We start from the raw sequence: 21083 nt of genomic DNA on the forward strand, positions 1-21083 counted from the left end.
ATGGAAATGCTGATTTGTCACGTCACCTTTATTAATTAATCCTAAAGTGCAAGTGCTTTTTGTAAACTAGTTTTCTTTTACTGTAAACATTTATCGAGATATTGCACGTAAGAATTGTAAAGTGCCAGTGCTAAAGTGCATTTCAATTAAGTGCTAATTCTTCAATATCAACAACAGTATCTCATATATGTAAACAATCCACTCATATTGCACTTCGGCAGGTATTTTTCTAAAGTGTCAGCGCATATCACAAGAAAAACAGCATTACTCATCACAATACAACCGTCCCTTAGCCAGTTCTATTCCAGAACAACATACTACCAACCATGCAATTTAAAAGGAAAGGAACTCAGAATAAGACTATTAAAATTGAAAATTTCTGTCAATTAAAATCATTAACAAAAGGTTTTCAAATGCAGTCTCGGTATACTCGAGGTTAGAAAAAACAATTCATTATATGTACAGTCAATCAGTTTAAACATGTGTAAAGGTCTTCATCAACGTTTAATCCATGTGGCTCCTTACAGTTAAATTCTAGTATGAAATAGGTCTCTAATCTTCTAAGTTCACTTTTCCTATCTCCCCCTCTCTTCTTCTTTGGGACCTCTGCAATGCATGAATACTGCAGGCCTGCGGGGTTACTTTGATGGTGTAAACCCCCCTTCTCCGACAGAGAGTTCTGTGACAACAGCGCTGAGACACCCTCGGGTATTTGCGCGCTCTAAAAATCGCCATAATAAATAAATAAATAAATCAAAGTGTCGGCCCACTGGGTAAGACCTATCCTGATTAACAATGGCTCTTCTGTGCTGTAGGATCCGCTGGTGTACAGGTAAGATCGTACTACCGATATAAATCTTTGGGCATGGGCATTGTAGTAGATATACTACGTACTCACTCTTGCACGTAATGGTACTTCTCACTTTCACGATCTTATTAAAAGATGTTTTAAAATCCGTGAGATTCATTCCATGCTGGCACGCTTTACATTTAGCCCCTTAAGTGCTGCTGACGGCCAACGGTCGTCAGCAGCGCTACCTCCCCAGTGCTGCGCACGACCATTGGACGTCCATTCAGCACTGGTTCCAATGGACAGCGCAGCACTGGGGAGGGATGTTTACACGCAGCTAAGGTGTTAAAACATCTTTTAAAACCGGGTTTAGGTTTCAGCCAGTCTGCATTACTCTTTTTCTTGTCCAAGAACTCACTTCGTACAATCAAATCTTTTAAAGACTTGGACTTTTTGTAAGTGATTTCAGGGTTCTTCTTCACCTTTAGACCTAAGACCGGATCGTTTTTAATCAGATACCAGTGTTTTCTAAGGATAGCTCTCACTTCCTTATGCTTGGTATTATATGTGGTGATGAATCTTGAGCTCCCTTGATCTTGCTGACCTCTATTCAATTTTTGGGTTCTAGAGGGCTCAAAGAGTAAGTTATGTCTAGTTAACCTCCTGGCCTTTCTTGAAGCACCTTTAAGGATCGTCTTGCTATATCCCCTTTCTAAGAACCTCTGAGTCATCTCGGTTTCTATGGTGTCATACTGCTCATCATTACTGCAGGTATGCCTTGCCCTATAGTACTCCCCAAACGGAATACTCCTTATTAACGCCGTTGGGTGGGCGCTCTCGGCTTGCAGGACTTAGTTCCCAGCAGTATTTGTTCGGAACACAGTAGTCTCTAGTTTATTGTCCTGGTGGTGATCCTGATATCAAGAAAATCAATAGAAATTTTGCTGGAATTCCAAATTCAGCGAGTTCTGATTTATTACTTCGATAAACAGGTTGATTGATGCCTCCGTGCCCTGTCACAGCACGAAGACATCATCAATATATCTTACCCACAGTAGGATATGTTCCGACCAATGGTCAAGAGGGCCCCCTCTGAGCACCTGCTCCTCCCAGTAGCCGAGATGTAGGTTGGCATAACTGGGGGCAAAGCAGGTGCCCATCGCGGTCCCCCGCTCCTGGATATACAAATCATTACTGTGAGAAGGTGGCCTGATATGCAGTGCTCACTATTCTAGTGAACACTATGTATCAGTCCAGCAACCCTTATTGATGATTGGTTGTAAGTCAACCTTATAGACCAGCTATCCTAGTAGCGTGGATACGAGCAGTCTAAGGCTAAAGACTCAAGAGGGCGTGTTAAGCCAGCTGTTATACCACACATATACCCCTTGAATACCAAGTGAAAGGACACCACACAAGTGTTATGAAAATAAACAGTATATTTATTAAGAATCACAACAGCCCGGTACTCTTTATGAGGACAGGGTACTAAGCACAAAACAAAACTCTTACGAAAATACTTAAGTTCGCACAGTATATACAAATGCCCGAGGGGCACGGAAAACCATATACTCTGGAAGTGGAATGCGAAATTACTAGCAGGTAAGTACAGTACTAATAGGCTTTGGAATCGCTAGATCTTGACTATAGAATCTTCAGATTACTTCTAGGAGACCCAGGGGACTCGGGGGCAGAGTGTGCACTCTCACGCGTGATGTGGGACAAAGTCTATGGTAGCTAGATTTCACAGAGTTAGTGTTCTCGGGCGAACCCGACCTGGTGGGAGGAAAACGAAAGTGGATTCTGACCCTTGGCTAGTGAGGCTATGCTGGGGCACCGAAATGCCGAAGTTACCTAGCCCAGGGGCTGCAGCTGCATAGGTCTCAAAAGACGTCGGGAATCCTCGTAGACGGACCAGGAGCCTGGAAGGAAGATGCTGGCAGGCGACCAGTGAAGAGAGTTCGAAGTGATCCAAGCCTGGATCTTGAAGATGGACGATACCTGAAAGCAGAGGGGACCAAGTTCGTGACTACTAGCCAGTAGTCAGGTGGCACCAAGAGGGCACCGGATGGTAGTCACCTCGACTAGGTGTGTGGGCGACGCTGGGCTCTGCAGATCTCACGGACCAGGAGGCGTTGTCGGCGACCAGGATGGAGGAGCGAGCTGTCCCACGATGGATGAAGCTGTCGGCGTCGCTGGACCCAGGATTGGGCAACAAAGCCTTGGCAAATTCAAGCCCACGCGGTGGACTCAAAATGGCGTCTGGAGTGGACCAGGAGGGTCCGGGGTGCCTCTCTTGAAGAAGGAAGCAAGGGCCAGTCTGGAGCAACCAGACCAGCAGCAGTGATGTCGTCGGGCGTCGTTAAGAAGGCCACAAGCCAGCCGGCTAGTAGCCAAACAACGCGGTGAGCAGGCAAAAGCAGAAGGGCCCCACGCAGATCGTGGAGATGCTGGAGGGCTGATCTTCGGTGCTGGAGCTGCTCAGGGTTGGGGCTTCTCGGACCCCAAAGCACTCACCAGTGGAACACTCGGTGGGCTTGTTGCAAAGAAGTCGTGCAGTCTTGGCGATCGTCGGTCCCTCGAGGTCTCGTCGCACTCACGGGTCTCAGCTTGGCTGTAGAGGTGAGTAGAGGTCAGAGGTGCCAGGGAAGCCGGGTCTCGTCGAGCTGGGCAGTCGGATTCCGGAGGAAGGACTTGCAGCAGACCGCAGTGTTCTTAGGATGGCGCCCGCTTGATGCAGGGTGACTACTCCTTAGCCACAAGGGAGAATCTTGATGTCTTTTCGCAGAAAGTCGTGTCTTGATTCCAAAGATGATCTAATTTGAACAGGGGGCCCGCTCCTATCTTTATACTAAAAAAGGGGGCTGACCCGGTGACTAGGTCCTGCCTATGGGTGGGACTAGGGGGGGGGTGGTTACACCCCTCTCCCATGCCGGACTTTCCCCAGGCCAGGGGCTGGTGTGCCCCTGGAACTGGTTCTGACCGGCCTATGCGTAGTGAGCACCGGGGTGCCACTCAGCAGTCACCTTCCTGTAAAGCCCTGCCTACCCAGGATACACAAAACTCTGTCTGGGACGGTGCTAGCACCGCCCTCGACAGGAAACCCTTTGTCCAGGCTCCCCTCGCTGGAAGGACTCCCAGCTGCAGGGGGTCAGACTCGTGTCTGTGGTGGCAGCATCCATTTTGTGGAGCTGAGGCTTCGTTTAACTTTAACCGGGGTTCACAGTTACATACATGTCGTGTCCCTCTAGAAGGGTGGAATGCTAACCCCGTCGCCAGAATTGGCGAGGGGTTAGTATTCCAATTCGTATGACACCTTACTCGACATGTTTTGATAAAGCAATACCAAAGATAGCATTTAACCGCGAGGATTATAATGCACTTAAGAGTATATGGTATGCGATATCATGGAACAGCTATTAGGACTTGGTTCCGCAAGCTGCAGACAGGCTCAGCTCATGCCAGAGCACCATCTCACCCGATTCCAAGCACTCTGCCTTCAGGATTGTCAAGGCCTGCCATAGGAGTGACTGATAGGAATCTGTGTGTCCATTTTTAGGGTTAGATATAGGTATACTATATCTACAGCAAAGGGTGATTACACGACTTTGCCCCAGCTGTCATGCAGCCAGTTGTGTCAAATTTAGGAGGCCAGCCAGGGGTGGCATAATACATGCTTCAGCCCCTGGTAGGCCCTGGGTACACCTATGCCCTGAGTTACAGGGTCTGATAAGGTGGCCCAGTACCAATTGGAAATGTACCTAAGGTACATGGAATCCATTTTACAGAGAGAGCAGTAGGCCTGGGGTCCTGATTGGCAGGGTCCCAGGTCGACTATGTCAAAAACCAGCTAAAACACAGGGCAAAAAGTTGGGGGCAACCAAGTCAGGAGGTACCTTCCTACAATTACCAAAGAGAAAGATGTATTTTGTTAGACACCATTCCATGATTTCAAGAATCATTCTATTCTGGGATGCAAGACGTATCGGTCTCCTATTAAGGGAATGCTCACATGCTCTAAGACCATCTGTGTGTCTTATACTAGTGTATAGGGTTGAAATGTCCAATGTCATAAGAACCATAGTTGTAGGGTCCCAACAGATATCAAAAATACACTTTAAAAAAATCGGTAGAATCTTTTAGATAAGATGGGAGTGTTCTGACAATAGGATTTAAAAAATAGTCTATATATCTCGAAGCTTTCTCGAATAGACTGCCACATGATGGGATGATGGGCCTCCTAGTGGGGTTTTTATGGATTTTCGGTAACATATAGAAGACTGGAATCACTGGATTGTCTTGTTTGATGTATTTGTGTTCATCCCAACTTAGTAAACCAGTTTCCTTCCAGTGATCCAGTCTCCCATAAAACTCCACAATTACGTTTTCATATTCTCTGGGGCTTATTCGTTAAAAACAGCTGCGGTCGGATAATTGTCCCATCGCTTCATATATATATATGCACAGTTTCAAAGTGATGTTACGGTATAAGATCTTTGCTTTTATTAACAGAGAAACCCTAGAAATTCACTGAGAAAAAAAAATAACAGTTTAGTTAGGTGTTGAAATAAGATAAAGAACTAACGTTTAAAAAACAAAAAATATATATTGAAATTCAACAGTTATCCATTTACTGAGGTAACTATAAAAAAACAAGCTAAATTTTACTTGGAGCAAAATTGTGTCTTTATATGGGACCAAGCTGCCATAATTACTAATTTATATGGTCACAATAGCGAGAACGGCCTTCATCATTGAGATGTAAATTAAGTCTTGACTTGTACCTTTCACTCATCTTACAAATAGCACATGAGAGGGATATCTTTCAAAATAAACGTGCAAGCCAAACAATCCGTAAAAACAAATTGTTTGAACACTTTCCTTCAAATATGTTTATAGCCTCCATAATTTAATAATAAGAAACACGGTCAAAGCATGCATTGCGCGTACCACCAGCAAATGTCACTGGTTAATGAACCGCCAATCTGTGCACTTAAGCTAACGATGCAATGTCTGTTGATACTCTTTATAAATCTGTACACTAGACTTAGTGAGTTTAGATGGTATCAATGCCTTAACTCAAATAAATAATAATGGAAACAATCTGTGGACAAGTCATGTAATTGGTAGAAAACTGACTAAATTATTGCAAAGATTATTCACATCTATCGACTGTATATCATAAAAATAAAATTCAGTACAAATCTTGTTGTCCTGTAGATACAGTACTAGAGTACAAGCTCGATAAACAGGAATTTGTACCAATTTTACATTCAATGGCTATGAAATCATCATGTCCACTGATAATGTGATGCTCATGGCATTAGAATATAGTTTCAAAATGTGACCTGCGTGGGATGGTCATGCCTGAACCACAAGGCTGTCAAGTCTCTACATACCTATTATTTAGAACCAGAACCTGCTCTTGTGTCGCACAATAATATGAATATATGATAGCCCACAGTGTGCAATGTCAATTCAGGGGCTGATTCAGGGCTTAGACACTGGTGGGACTGGCTGCTCTTGAATTTTTGGGCCAGTTTCAGCCCCCAGACTTAAGCCGGTGTTCAATTACCACCCTGCATGGACAAAGTCAATGTGCAACAGGTGAGTGGCCGTCCATGGAGGACTGGGTGCAGGGCTTAGCTGAAGACATGGCCCTTCAGAAACCCCCCAATACACAAAGACAATGGCAGTGCACAACAGGGATTAGCGGCAGTCCAAGTAGGGTAAGGTGCAGAAGCTGACCAAGCGCTAGGTCCTATGGCCAACTTCCACTTTGCAAGGCCAAAGACCAGCAACAGCGGAGGTTGCTTTCATACAAATTAAACGCAATATATTCATTAGAAATTCATTAGAAAACGTTCATTGAAGAGAAGTTCTGTTCCCGTCTTCTTATAAAATCATATGTGTAAAAAAATAAAAACTATTTCCCTTGAGAAACAACAGCTGAAGTGCAGTTCTAGTTAAGATTTAAAAAAAACTAAAAATCCCTGGATTGGTCACTTGGTTACACACACTATAACTCTGCCTGTGCCATGAAAATAGCTTTTTTTATACATGTATAGTATAAAAAGTAGATTTCAATTCCACCGTTGGTAAACCAATGTCAAAAAAACTATATTTGGCAATTTGAAAAAATATATAATTTTTTTTTAAACTGTTCCCCGGTTGCCTTTTTATTACAATTGGGTGGTTCTGGGCACAGTTGATTCATGCATGTTGACCAGAGAGTGGGAATATTTAAGGCATAGTCGAAAAGCTGCATTTCTATCTCAAAATTCATTGGGACACATGCTCTCCTCTACAGCAAAAACCTCAGGACAAAATAAACTCATTGTTGTCATGAAAATAAAAGCTTCATCCAACAAAACTTTGTTGTTCCATTTGGTGAAAATATGTTAAATAGTTTTTGTTTTTAAAAAAAAGGAAACATCCATATACATGTCGGCAGTTAGGTTTGTGAACTGTTTTATAAAGTAGAATTATCAATGAAAATGTTAATTCGATTAGTTGAGACTTGAAATATTCGTAGAGCATATTGCCAGTTCTGTTTCACAAATCTGATTTGTTTGAGAAGCACTCAACGCTTTACTATAAGCAGCTGTTATTATGTTCACGAATTAGCTCTCAGATGTAGCTTTCCGCCCCACCGGAGAAGTACAAAATGTTAGTTTTGCCTCACCCTCACCCCTGGCAAAATGTTAAATAATTATGTGAGGAGTGTTAATAAGCAATGACGGTTCATGAACCGCGACAGCAATTCTAAGAGCGCCACAAGTACTCCTAAAAGTCTACTGAATTCAACTTTGCAAAACGAATTCATAAAGATTTGGCTAGGATAATTGGTGCGGAAATGTGCAATTGCCCGGTAATACGTTTGTTCTATTGAGGCACCGTTCTGTCCTCTGCTCCATTAAAGACAGGGATATTTTTTATTTTTATTTTAACATTGGACTACCTGGAAAAGGCACTTCTATTTGTTTGAGCTGAGGAAATCTGTGCGTTTCCAGGGCGGCAACAATTTGTAACTGTTTCACGCCAACCACTAATTAACTGGTTTGAGGAGGTTTACCACATTTTAGAGGGCTGCCTTCCCGAACATCCATATTTCACCCCTTTCTTCAATTGCTGAAGGGTACAACTTTTAACAGGTCAGAAAAAAAAACGTTCAAGGCAGGTCGGAACTTCTTTGCCAAACATAGGAGTTCTGTAGCAATACACTGGAGGAAATTGTACTTTTGTAATCTGCTTTATTTCACACCGCAGAAACACGTGGGGGCGTTTAAAAGTATCCATGAATCGTATTCCTGCATATATTTATTAGGCTGCACAAACGAGTCTTGCATTTTCTACCCTATACATTAGTCATTTCACACTTATAAAGCCCACAGCTTCCCAGCGGCTTCCTTCACTAATTAACACTCCCTCTAATAAGCAAAGCTGCAGTATCAGATTGTGACCTTGACTCTTAAGAGAAATATATGCCCATTGTCTTAACTGCCAGCTGATTTAATATATTTGAATTTCTATATTATGCACCATATCTTTCCTTCTTCCATCGAGTCAATCTTGGTTCATATTCTCCAGCGCCCCCTAAGAAGATCTGTGATTAAAGCCAGTCGTGGTACAATAGTGTTACTCAAGAATTGACAAAGATGTTCCATTGTGTGTTATTTTCTGGACTGCCATGTTTTGTGCTTCAGAAAACTTGAAAATCTACTGAGATTATCTACTTATTTACAGACCTTCCACTGCAGAATGTTGGATGTGCCTAAAGAAAATATAGAACATTAAAGAGTACCCACGATCTTAGGTGAGGGTGACCATTGGCAACAGAAAGAGGTGGCTGGATGTGGTAGACATACTTTCAAGACTATAGGCTCTTAAATGCATCCTTCTGAAACGACTTCCTAGTGATCCCTCTATAAAATCCGATCAATCACCTAAAATCGGGGCCTTTTCCCTTTCCTTGAATTTGTCCTTCATATTGTGGAGGAGACCACCAAGTGACAGTTGCTCAAGATGTTGGTTCTTTTGCAGGATATTTCATTCACTGTAGATATAACATCCTGTCTGTAATTTGATCAGTACATCCTCCGAATACGGTAGGTGATGCATCATCTGGGAATATTCCACATCTGCCTGCCGTTCCCCTATTTTGGATTATGAAAGCCATTACCTAGAACTATAACACTGTTATCCAAGGAACGATGTTGGAGTCTACATAATACCTTCCCTGGTCAGGATATTTATTTTCTGCATGACAGCTAAGGTACTTCTTTACTGGAAGAACATTTAAAAATGTATACCAAACCAGTATTTTGTCTGGCTGTGCTTTTACACCTCTGCCCTCCAAGTACAATAAATCTTTCATTTTAAATCAAGAATTTAGGACTTTTATTTGAGCATGTGCAGATACTACATGTCAGTGCTGAGAAAACATTCAGACCCAGAATACTGGGTTGGATCCTGGGCCTTGGGACGCCTCAATTGATTCGAAAGCCTGTATCCTGATCAGTGCTTGGGCGTGCCGAACAATATTTGGAGTTTTAGCCTTGGACTGCACTATAAACTGTCTTTTTTGTCCATTTTTGTTCCTTCGCCGGAGGGCCATTTTGGACTCTCTACTCCTTGCTGCCCTAACATCTTGGTCGACATCCCTTACAGCTGGGTGTTGTCTACCGCTTTCTGGTTGGCCTGCTTGTGTCCCCCCCCCACCCCTCTGCTCTTGATTTGGATAATACCTGGGATTATTCTGAAATGGCGAACAAATCGGAGGGGGACAGAGGTTGAAAACCACCAGACGGGGTGGCTATACCCAAACCAACGTGATGGATCGTTACGCTCAGGTTAAGGGGTGGCCCAGTGGACCTAGTCGATCGCTGGAGGAAGCGGGGGATTCATCGACTCCGGCAACGGAACCGACTTTACAGGATGTGATGGCCGCCATCGATGGTATCAAGTCTTCCCACGGAAAGCAAATGGAGACCCTTGCTCATAAGTTGGATACAGTGGCGATCGATGTAAATTTGATCCGTACGGACCCTACAAAAACCAATGAAAGGGTCAAATCGTTGGATATAAAAACATCGAGCTTAACCGCTGATTTCGTTGACCTGCCGACCGAAGTCCGTAACCTGAAATCCTCCAATGACATTGCTATCCGTCGCCTGAAGGAAGGGCTCGGCGGAACAATGTCCGCATAATTGGTGTTCCGGAACAGGTGGAGGATCAAGCGGCTGGCCTCTTTGTTGAGGACCTTATCGTCAAACATCTAGCCCCCAAGGGACTGAGCAAGTGTTTTACGGTGGAACGGGCTCATAGGATCCCGGGTGGCAGACCGAAGATAGGAGCCCCGCCAAGGCCTATGACAGCGCGGATTTTCAACTTTCGGGATAGAGATGCTATCCTACAGGCTTCGCGGGCGGGTGGACCCTTGAAGTTCGAGAATTCTTCTAACAGTTTCTACCCGGACTTCACGCAGGCGGTCCAGAAACAGAGACTCCGTTTTCTAGGGGTAAAAAGGAGACTACAAGATATGGGACTCAAATATGCCATGCTTTTCCCGGCCAAGCTGAGGATTGAAAATAACGAACGGGTCCACTTCTTTGATAAACCCAAGGTGGTGGCCGACTGATTGGACATTCTGCCGGCCCGACAGGAACCAGAGTCAGTCTGGCTGAGCAGAGGGAGGACTTGAGAGGCAGGAATGAGTGCCATTTGCCTAGTCTCTGGAGACATTGGGAGGATTGCTACTGTGATGGATCCAATTATGATGTGCATCTGATTATTGTTGAACGGGGGGTTGCGGGACTATCGGCGGGTCTCTCTCCTCCTCGGCCTTACTTCTTGTTGTTTAGTTTAGATGTGGGGGCGACAGGCACACTTCGAGTTGGGGTGGCTCTTTAGTCGTATGCAGGGGTGCAGGGTGGTGGGTGTTGTAATGGGTTGTTTTGGTGGGGGTGGGGTTTGGTTTTCAGGTTGCTGTTTTTGCAAGGCGCTCTATTACTGGACTTTATCATTGATGTGCTGGACTCTGCTCGGGGCTGGTTCCTCTTTCTCTTTCATGATGGGGGTAGGGGGTTGAGGTTGATGAGTTGGAATGTTAACGGGCTGGGGGATAAGATTAAGCGTGGGGTGGTACTGCAGCTTTTGAAACGTCACTCCCCTGATGTTGTTCTACTACAGGAGACCCACTTGGTAGGGAATACATGTCATGCCATGAACAGGAAGGGGTATCGTCTAGTTGCCCACTCTGGGTTCTCCTCTGGGTCCAGGGGTGTTGGAATCCTTATTAAGAACGCTTTCCCACTTGAGATGGACTCCACGGTCCTTGACGTTAGGGGACGCTATGTGGCTGTTTCGGGATGGTGGGAGGGCCGCACGCTTTCGCTGGTCTCTGTTATTTTCCTCCTGGCCTACAATCTACTACCTTTGCTGATTTGGGATGGGTTTTGCTCGATCTGCCCGGGGATCCCTGATACTGGGCGGGGATTTTAACGATGTGGTTTCCGGCCTGCTCGATGAGACCCCCCCTAGGGACCTAAGGGGGGCGCTTGGTTGGCTACCTGGCTTCATGAACACTCTGGGCCTGGTGGACTGCTGGAGATTGCTTCACTCTGATCAGCGGCAGTATACGTTTCACTCTGGCGCCCATGGTAGCCTCTCTAGGATTGATAATGTCTTGGTACCAGCTGCACAGGCGTTCTGTATTAAGGAGATCAGGCATATGGCCCGGGGTATTTCCGATCACTCCCCACTGTGGCTTCTGTTGGAATTCGCATTGGGTGCCGAGGGACGGGTAGCCCCGTTTAACCCTTGGGATCTCCGTAATCCCAAGACCCGCAATGAGCTTGTAAAGGCTTTGGATCACTATTTCCGGGAGAATGAAGGTTCGGTTTCCTCTGCGGTCTCCATATGGGAAGCGTTTAAGACCGTTTTTAGGGGTCAAGCTCTATCATTGATTGCTGGAGTCAAGAAGCAGAAAGAGGAAGATATGGTAAAGATAGAGACTGAGATAGCGGACTTGGAACTAGCGCTAGAACAGGAGGTGACCCGTTCTAGATTGCATGTTCTGCAATTGAAGCAGCTGGAATATAAGACGTTGGTGACGGAGGCTGCGAAGGCTCTTAGTCGGGAACAACAGGGGTGTCTTTATGATGTCGGGGACTAGGCGGGTAAATTGATAGCATGGTTGGATAGAAAAGATGGAGCAAGTTTTGTGGTACCGGAGATTGTGACAGAGAGTGGAGCTATTATGACAGACCCACAAGAGATAGTGGCGTGTTTTGCTGATCATTTTCATACTGTGTACTCTTCCGTGTCTGATAGACCGGAGGAGGACTCGTGCTTATTGTTACGAGATATTGCCCTTCCGAGTCTCTGAGGAAGACAGGGAACTTATGGATGGTACAATCACTGCCGATGAGGTAGCATTAGCTATGCGTTCCCTACGTTCCGGTAAAGCGATGGGTCCCAATGGTTTGCCGATCGAATTGTACAAGCTCCGGCCTGACAAGATTGCTCCATATTTAAGGGACATGTTCCTAGAGTCCCGGGACCGTGGTTTTTTCCCCCTGCGACCAGAGGTTAGCGACGATAGTTGTAATACACAAGGAAGGGAAGCCGAGGAATAGGTGTGCATCATACAGACCGATTTCTCTGTTAAATGCCGAACCTAAAATTCTTGCCAAGCTACTGGCTAATAGATTGATCAAAACCATTAGTGCCCTAATTCATCCGGATCAGTCTGGTTTTATTCCGCATAGAAACACAGCGTTGAACCTTCGGCGTCTGCACGGGGTTCTCGTGAGGGCTGCGACGTTGCGTGAACCGGCCATTTTGGCGTCTTTGGACGCCACTATGGCGTTCGATACTGTGGAATGGCCGTATTTGTGGGCAGTGCTGGCTAAATTTGGTTTTGGGTCAGATTTTATTGGTTGGGTGCGACTTCTTTATGTGGATCCCCTCGCTCAGATTGTGGTTAACGGTTGCGTTTCGACTCAGTTTTGTCTCGGGCGGGGTACCCGTCAGGGTTGCCCGCTCTCTCCCCTTTTGTTCGCATTGGCCCTGGAGCCCCTCGCTGCATGGATCCGTCGGGAACCCTCCATGAAGGGTATTTACTGGTCTCCGGAGTACAAAGATCAAATCTCCCTATATGCGGATGACATCCTGCTTTACTTGACTTCCCCTAGGAAGACTCTGATAGTTTTGTGTGATGTTTTGACTTCCTTCGGTAAAAACACGGGCCTGATTATCAACTGGACTAAATCCTATCTTTAAGTCCTCTGCGGTGATACTCCGGTTTTGCCGCGTAACTGTCCCATTCAGATAGCCCAAGAGGGGTTTAAATATCTTGGTATTTATGTTTCGATGGACCCCCTGGTTCGGTATGAGCAAAACCTTCTCCCTAAACAAGATGTTTCGGGCTGGCGGAAGCTTCCGCTTTCGTTGCTTGGGCGAGCGGCCCTTTTTAAGATGATGTCTCTTCCTTGTTTTTTGTACGCCCTTCAGAACACGCTTGACATAGTTCCTGCTAGTTACTTTCAGATAGTTGAGGGTCTACAGAGGAAACTGTTGTCGGATGGCAGTCCTCGCATTGCGATTGCCAAATTGACACTCCCGTGGTACGACGGGGGTATTGCCCTTCCCGACATTAAAAGGTACTATTTGGCATCGCAGTTAGGGGCCATCAACCATGGTATGTATGGCCCGAGTTAAACCCTGGTTTCGCCATAGATAGGTGGTTACTTCCCGGGGGCAACTATTATAGGACGCTATATTCTAAATCGGCCGGACGGGTCTGGCAGGATGCCACTATTGCGTTAGGTTGGAAAGATCGCTTGACCTTGGCGACCCCGCTTTTCAGATCTGATAGGGTTGGTAAATTGTGGAACACTAAGGGGTTCGACAAGTGGGATCTTATTGGCATCAACAGGGTGGGAGACCTCTGGGCCAAGGAACAGGTAAAGTCGTTTGCGGCCCTGCAGGTTGAGTTTGAATTGGGTGGGTCTGAGTATTTACGTTGTGCTCAGGTTCGTCATGCATTGACTTCAGTCTTCCTGGTTGGGGAGGAGATACCGGAATATACCCCACTGGAGGACCGAGTGTTGGATGGTCATATGCCTGACAGTACCATCTCCCTGGTGTATCAAAAATTAATTAACCATAGGGCAATCAACGATCTCTTCTCCCAAGGAGGTCGCGATTCCGGCACGACTCAGATTAGTTCAACTCAAAATATTACACAGGGTATATGTCATGGGTCCCCATCTGGTCCGAATGGGCTTTTCTGAAGAGAGTCTGTGCCAACGGGGTTGCGGATAGCTGGGTACGTTTCTCCACATCATCTGGGAGTGTAGGGAAGTTGCTGTTTATTGGAGGAAGGTCCACGAGGTCATTCAGGAGATCACGGGTGTGGCTCTCTTGCCAGAAGCCAGGCGCTGATTACTAAATGTTTGGGATCCCACCGACCATAATGTGGCTCAAACTCAATGGGTGACCCAAGGGGCTATGATTGCCAAACGTAATATTGCACAGCTATGCGGATCCCAGAGGCCCCCTACTCTTGAGGTATGGATGGAAAACATGGATTGGTGCATGTTCAGGGAAAAAACTGTATACCAGGCTCGGGGTTGTCCCTGGAAGTGGCACAAAGTATGGGGTCCTTGGAACTGGTATAGAGGTGACATATGTGTACCACCTGTGACACCTGTCCTTGATGTTCCGCTTTCCCCCTGACCCGCATTAATTCTTGATTGCTTTAAGGTCTTTGATACTCCCTCTTATCCTCCCCTCCTCCCCCGTCAATGTGTTTTATCATTCTATTGTCTATATAATGATGTTCCGCCTTTGCGCAGTCTATGCACTTCATGTACTTTGTTGTCGCCTTGCTTGTTTTTTCTAATAAAATGAACTATTAAAAAAAAAATGTAGGATTGCATGGCTTACATGGATGGATAGTTCTTAAAAATGTTGCACACATTTATAGGATTGACAAATGTCCAAGATTCACCTGTATCATTCAAGATCCCCAAGGGCAAATATTAGTTTGGAAAGAGATATTGAGAACGACTGTTATAGAGTCTTTGGGTGGGTGACCTCGTAACAACCGAAAATAATTTCCTAAAACAAGTGCTAAGTCTACCTAAAGGCACTGCTAATTTCTCCATCCACGAAGAACTTGGTATGTCCTACCTAGAAGATAAAATAGCTGTCAACCCTTTGCTGTGCTGGTTAAACTGCTGGACGAATGATGATATACCGTTTACCCAAAACATCCTTCTTGAAGCACTCACTTGGGAAGGGAAATACAAGATACCTTGGTTAAAATATATCAGAAACTGTCTTCATGAACTGGGTCGGCTGGAACTCTTCCTAGCACCACAGCAAGTATCCAAACAAGATGTAATTCATGTGAAAGATACCTTTATGTTGAATCGGCAGCTAGCTAGGGAAGAGTCTGAGCTTAAAAAAGGTAGTGTGAGGACGCATGTCTTAATAAAATCCTGCGTGCAAATTGAACCCTATCTATCCTGGCCCATTTCCAGATATGAACGTTTTTTGATGTCCAGATATCGCTTTGATCTGTATCATTTGTTGCTAGCTGTGCCTAGTGGGGCCCACAGGGGAGAAGTGTTGCCAGCTTGCGGCTGCGACAGTAAGTCTCCGCAAGACCTGGCTCAGTTTTATTCATATGCTCCTACTACACGATACCACGAAAACTGTTCCTAAAACCCCTTTTTAAACAACTAAACTTTGTACAAATAAGGCCGGCATTACTATATCTTCAAATGCTACACTGTGAAAGTACCATGTTTTTATGTAATTTTTTTAAAACAGCCTTGAAATTCAGAAAAAGTATGGAAGGTTAATTGTCTAGTGAATTATGCCCCCCCCAGTAATATGTCTTTGTAACTTCTCACTTTTGATAAGCTGTCTTTTTAATACTGTTTTGAATGTATATGTTATTTTTACGTACTTTTATGACTGTACTGGATAAAGTCGAATAAAGGAATTTTGAAATTGAAAATTGTGTCTTTTCTAGTTTTCTAGAGAGGAGTAGACAAGGTACAACTTTTAGGTGCGACAACTGTTCCACAGATCATAGTAGCATAGATTAGGAAGGAATAATAAGACATTACTTTCGGTCTTCTCTTTCCTGGTTTAGAAACTAGCAAGAAGCAGGTGGGGGCTGGAGAGCAGGCAGACAAGATGGCCACATCTCCGGATGGCTCCAGCTGTCCGGGGCCTAAATCGGTCATAATCCTACTTCGGGCTCAGCCCTAGCTGCTCTAAAACATCTGTGAGGAATAGATGGTGGCAGCGATCTAACTTAAAAGGCTCTGGCACGAGCGCTGACAGACAATAAAACGCTGAGCCGCTGGGAGTAGAGAGGTCTGGACAAGATGGCGGAACCCCGAGATTAAAACTGGCAGTAGGGAGATGAACAAGTGACATCGGTGCCTGCGGAAGGGGGGGCCTGGCGTTGGACCGCTGTTGGGGTCCACACGAGACGGCCTTACCTGCTGTTACTTGCTCTGCTGACCGGCGAGCAGCGGTCTGAAGTGACGTCTGCCCTCCCTTGCTCAAATGATAAGCACTACGGTCCCCCTATCCCCAATTATCACACTTTTAGGCTACACTGAGGAACAGCCACACACGCACAGATAATTCCTTGCACTGGGATGACTCCTAGCAAAATGCAGAGTGGCCTGCAGGTGGGAAAGAGGTCGGGCCCCTAAATTCAAGGAATGGCAGAACGATCTTATACATTGCAAGGATCAACTGACAACCTATGCAGAATTATTACCAGTCATCTCGCCCTAAAGATATATGGGATCCTCTTCTGTCCTAATTAGGAACACACTCAGCATGAATGCTCCCTTGGGAAGAGTGCTACTCTTCAAATTCACACCACACACCAGTCAAATGCAGGGGGAAGCGAGAGGCCAGATGCAAACACAGTGGCGTAAGAAGGCCTCCATATCACACTTCGCCCACCACACGCACAAACCAAAGCTGCTGAATGCACTACGGGATAAACATGTATTGTAGAGGCTTACCCTCAGGATGCAAATATCATTGTTCCCTGTGCGAGACTCCTGGGCAATGCTGGATGCTCATATGACAAATGTATGAATTATAGTTAATCAGGGGGATGTACAGGACCACTACTTTGTAGAAAAATGCATTGTATGATGACATGTATGAATACTGTGAATCTGTTCGAAAAATTCAATATAAAATAAATAAATAAAAGCAAACTAGCCAGAAGCAGTTGGTTAGTGTTGCAAGTAGTGTAGGAGATACCTATGAAAGAGTGCTTTCCCTATTGGCATCTCATTTTGTGATGTGGATGGCATTATAGACGAGCAGGGACTAAACCCATGCATGCGGACAGTGGAAGGCAATGAAGGTTTTGGAGAGTGGAAGCAATGAGATTAAATTTCCCTTCAACTGTGGTTTCTCAGAATGAAAGTTTGTACAATTGTGTAGAGAGTGATGGATAATAGGAGCAACACATTTTATGCAGGAGACGGATTTGATTATGTGCTATTTTTGCTTTCTTTTTCATGTTATCTTTGAAGTGAAGACGTCATGATAAGCAAAAAGGTTCACTTAAAGGGCTCCAGTATATATTAGCTAACACTGGAGCCCAAATGGAGCCTTGAGGTTCTTAGTTATTTTATTGGGAAAGGTAGAATTTAGGTGAGTTCAGGTGGATGCGCTTTTTGTCTGCTAGTGAGGAAGGAGGTAAAACATATGAGAATTGTGTTACAACAACGTTTAGACACCCTTTCTGTTTTAATGCATTGGCAGTACTACTGGCTTTAAATTACTGTAACTTGAAAACAGTCTAATCACACAAGAATCCTTTAAAAAAAAAAGTCTAATGTGTGATGTCTGAAATGCACTTTTTTGAGCGGATGAGCATGTGATCAGGTCCTTATGCATACGTTCTCACTGAAAGAATGCCAATCTCTGAACAAGACAGATTCACGGCCCCATGCCTTACACTCTAATGGGTGGAAGCACAATATGAACGGCAGCTCAAAAAACAAAGGATGAAGATATATCCTGCCCAAAGGCTCTATCTGCAGATGTATGACTTTTTTTTATACGTTATTACACAAGGGGGGCTAAACTTCTAATGCTGTCTACAGACCACAATAAAAAAAAGTATTGCAAAGCCAATAAGTCTGGTGTTGACCAATGGTTGTTTTGCCATGAGAATCTGCTGGACCAGCAATCTAAAGAAAAAAAACATTTGCTAAAAGTAAAATGGGTCTTTAAATAAAAAAAGCACACACACTACCATATGGTTCCTGTCATTTAAGGGGACTACTTTGTGTGTGCGATTGAATGAATAGTGATGACCAAAAACCCCTATAGGTAAGTATATTATACATTTATTTTGATAACATTAAAAAGTCTTAGCTAATGCCAGACATATAATAGGAGTTTCACAGGCAACAACTCTTTCCTGTCAAAACAAAGTTCTGAAAGTCTGGAGACAGCAGGCTAGCACTACTTGGTACCAAGTAATTTTGTAATGAGAACTGAGAGTACGTTGTTATAGAAAAAAAATAATTGACTAGGCATTGCACATAACTACTATTTTTCTACAATCTAAACAGGCTCAAAACATTCAATCTCTGCTTTTATTAAACTTGCCACAACAAAGGTTAATCGAAACAGTATGTTACAAGTAAAACAAAACAGATAAATAGGCTACTGAAATGAAAAGGAAACAATAGTGTAACTATGAAGTCAGAAAAAGTTAAGTAAAGACAGACAAACATGAATTAATTATGGTTTGTACCTTCTGAAGACATGCGTTTAGGCATAGTAGAGACAGGAACTGAAGAACCATGAGCAGAGGGGTGAGACGGGGGCCTTGATGGCCGCGAGGGCGGCCTTGTAGGGGTGGCTGCACGAGGTGGAAGAGAGGTGGGGCCTGACTGGTAGCGAGAAGGTGGGCGAGAGGAAGGAGATGGGCAAGGCGATGGCCAGGCAACACCTGACAGAACAAATGATATGAAGGAAAAGTATAAAAACTAAAGAAAAATATGGGGAAAACAAGTCAACAGAAAAAAGTATGACAAAAATGATTTCCTATACATTCAACCATTTTAGGTATTTGTTTCAAGATTTACTTTCTAATGCCGAAAAACGAACGTAGTTTTGTGAAGTAAAAACAGCAACATGATAAGAGGCTATATCTAAACAAGCCTCCAAAGGGTTCATACAGGATCTACAGTCCTACTTAAGAAAGCTGATGGATACCTTATTCTGTTAGATTGTTTAACAATGTCTTTTCATACTTGTTTTCCAAATAAGAGAACTATGCTACTAAGTTCCGAAATACTTGGAAAAAAATCTTAATATTAAATAAAATACCTAATGACGAAATATATCAATTAATACATTTTAAAAAGGAAAATGTATATTTTGAAAGTAACTCTGGTACACTAGGTTGAATAACTCTTTTACAATAATAAAAAGTTTGATTACGTTTTAAAAGTGCGCAGCCAGTAACAAAAGTATTCGCCACCTTTTACAGCCCACTCCCCTAAACTCAAGTAGCTATTCTCAACCAAGTATGCCATACCCACCCATCTCATTTCTGAAATTCAATGTCAGTCCATCTACAAACCTACGGTGAAAACACAGCCAAGGCAGTTAAGAGAGCTTAGGTGTGTTAAGTTACTATGCAGTAAATCTCTCTTCACTCTTATGTATGTTTCACGTCTAACCCCAAACAAAGGTACAACCACAATGAGTAGTAGAAATAGTACACGACCCAAGTATAATAGTATTAGAAAATTGCCAAAAAGGGTACATGCAGATTAAGAAGAATTCTGAGTGGGATGTGCACAATACATGGGTGCTAGAAAATCTCAAATAACCGAAGAGATTTTGAAAGGAAATGACTTACCTGCTAAAATTTCTATATGGGCATTAGTTACTAAAGGCTTTCCGAATTTGTAACAGGTCATAAGACAATAATAAGCTGGACTAAAAAAAATAGTGACAACTACGCCACGGACACAAAAAAAGTGCCACTAGAAATCTTAACTCTGTCTACAGATCAGTTTACCGGTCAAGTAACACAAAAAAGCAGTTCAGTAGGATGAGAATTAATCGCTTTGGGCTGGATTCTTAAAAACAGTCGGTAGTCTGTCCCTGCAGGTATCTAACCTTGTATGAGAGCAGGGGGAGAGGGGGTTAACTGGTAATAGGGGAATACTGAGCAGAATACAAATGCATGAAAAGTGGCAAGCTAAATTTTGGAGCCAATGGTTCTCTCCTTGAGCACCTGGGGGGTCAAAGAGTGGTGTATGAAGCGGTGCAGAGCCAGGGTGGTCAGCCCACTGAAAGAAGGGGAGGCCACAGGCACTCAGAGCCTTCTGCAGCTCCTTCACATACCAGATGGTCTCTTCCATTTGGGTTATGAATAGCTCACCCAGCCTTCGACTGTGCTTTGCATGCTGGTACTTGTAGTTTCTATTACGTCACCTGCAAGGGTCGCACTGTCTGCCACTTGCTTGGCCTCGCAGTGATCTCATAATCCAGAGTGGCCTCCTTTGATGGTCAGGGAGTTCCTAGCGCCAGGAATCCTGCTGGTCTGGTGTCACTATGTTTAGTCAGTATTTTTTGTGTTTCCTCAGTGTAGTGATTATAGTGTATTTTAGTTCTGCTTTGTTTGCACGAGGGTGCGGGGTAGTTTGACTGCCACATTCTGTCGGCTGTGAGAGGGTGCTCGTGTGAGTGTTGGAATGTATTGAAGGGGGTCGCTGGCCAGTGGCGTAACAAAACGTGAGGGGCCCCCCCTGCAAGTTATGCTGAAGGGGCCCCTCACACTCACATCAGTAGGGGCTGATGGGGCCCTCTTTATTATGGGTACGCCTGGGGCCGCACCACGGGGGCTGCTGGGGCCTTTGTTATGCCCCTGTGTGGGTATGTCTCTACAGATGTACAAGTTAATTTCAGTTCTTTAAAAAAAAAAAGATCTATTCCCTTCAACATCTGTTCCAACCCACCTCTCTCTGACTCATCCCTTTCTTACTACTTTTAACTCCCAAACCTCCTTCTCTAACTTCAGCCACATTTTTAGACAATTGACTGAACATGCACACCTGTCCACTATTCCCAAAGACAACAACTTCCCATTTCTAATCCAATTCCATCATTCTGTCCTCACGAAAAACACCTCTAAATACACAATCACTCAACAACGTTACAAACGTACACAAACTTACCACATTTAATCCAGAAAAAGAAAGAA

The 21083-nt window shown here is 44.3% G+C and overlaps 1 protein-coding gene across 22 annotated transcripts in view; it reads right to left on the minus strand.

Moving 5' to 3' along the window:
* Positions 1 to 21083, minus strand: part of ATXN2 (ataxin 2) — a 1802199-nt gene that overhangs the window by 1282223 nt on the left and 498893 nt on the right. For 11 of the 22 annotated variants that reach the window (XM_086943042.1, XM_086943043.1, XM_086943045.1 and 8 more), the window contains one exon: positions 18618 to 18815. The exons of the other annotated variants lie outside the window; for them this stretch is intronic. In XM_086943042.1, coding sequence (XP_086799168.1) covers positions 18618 to 18815 — 198 coding nt within the window. The remainder of the gene's footprint in view (positions 1 to 18617; positions 18816 to 21083) is intronic. 22 annotated transcript variants of the gene reach the window in all.

This window comes from Lissotriton vulgaris, chromosome 11, assembly GCF_964263255.1.
Source record: "Lissotriton vulgaris chromosome 11, aLisVul1.2, whole genome shotgun sequence".
NCBI lineage: Eukaryota > Metazoa > Chordata > Amphibia > Caudata > Salamandridae > Lissotriton > Lissotriton vulgaris.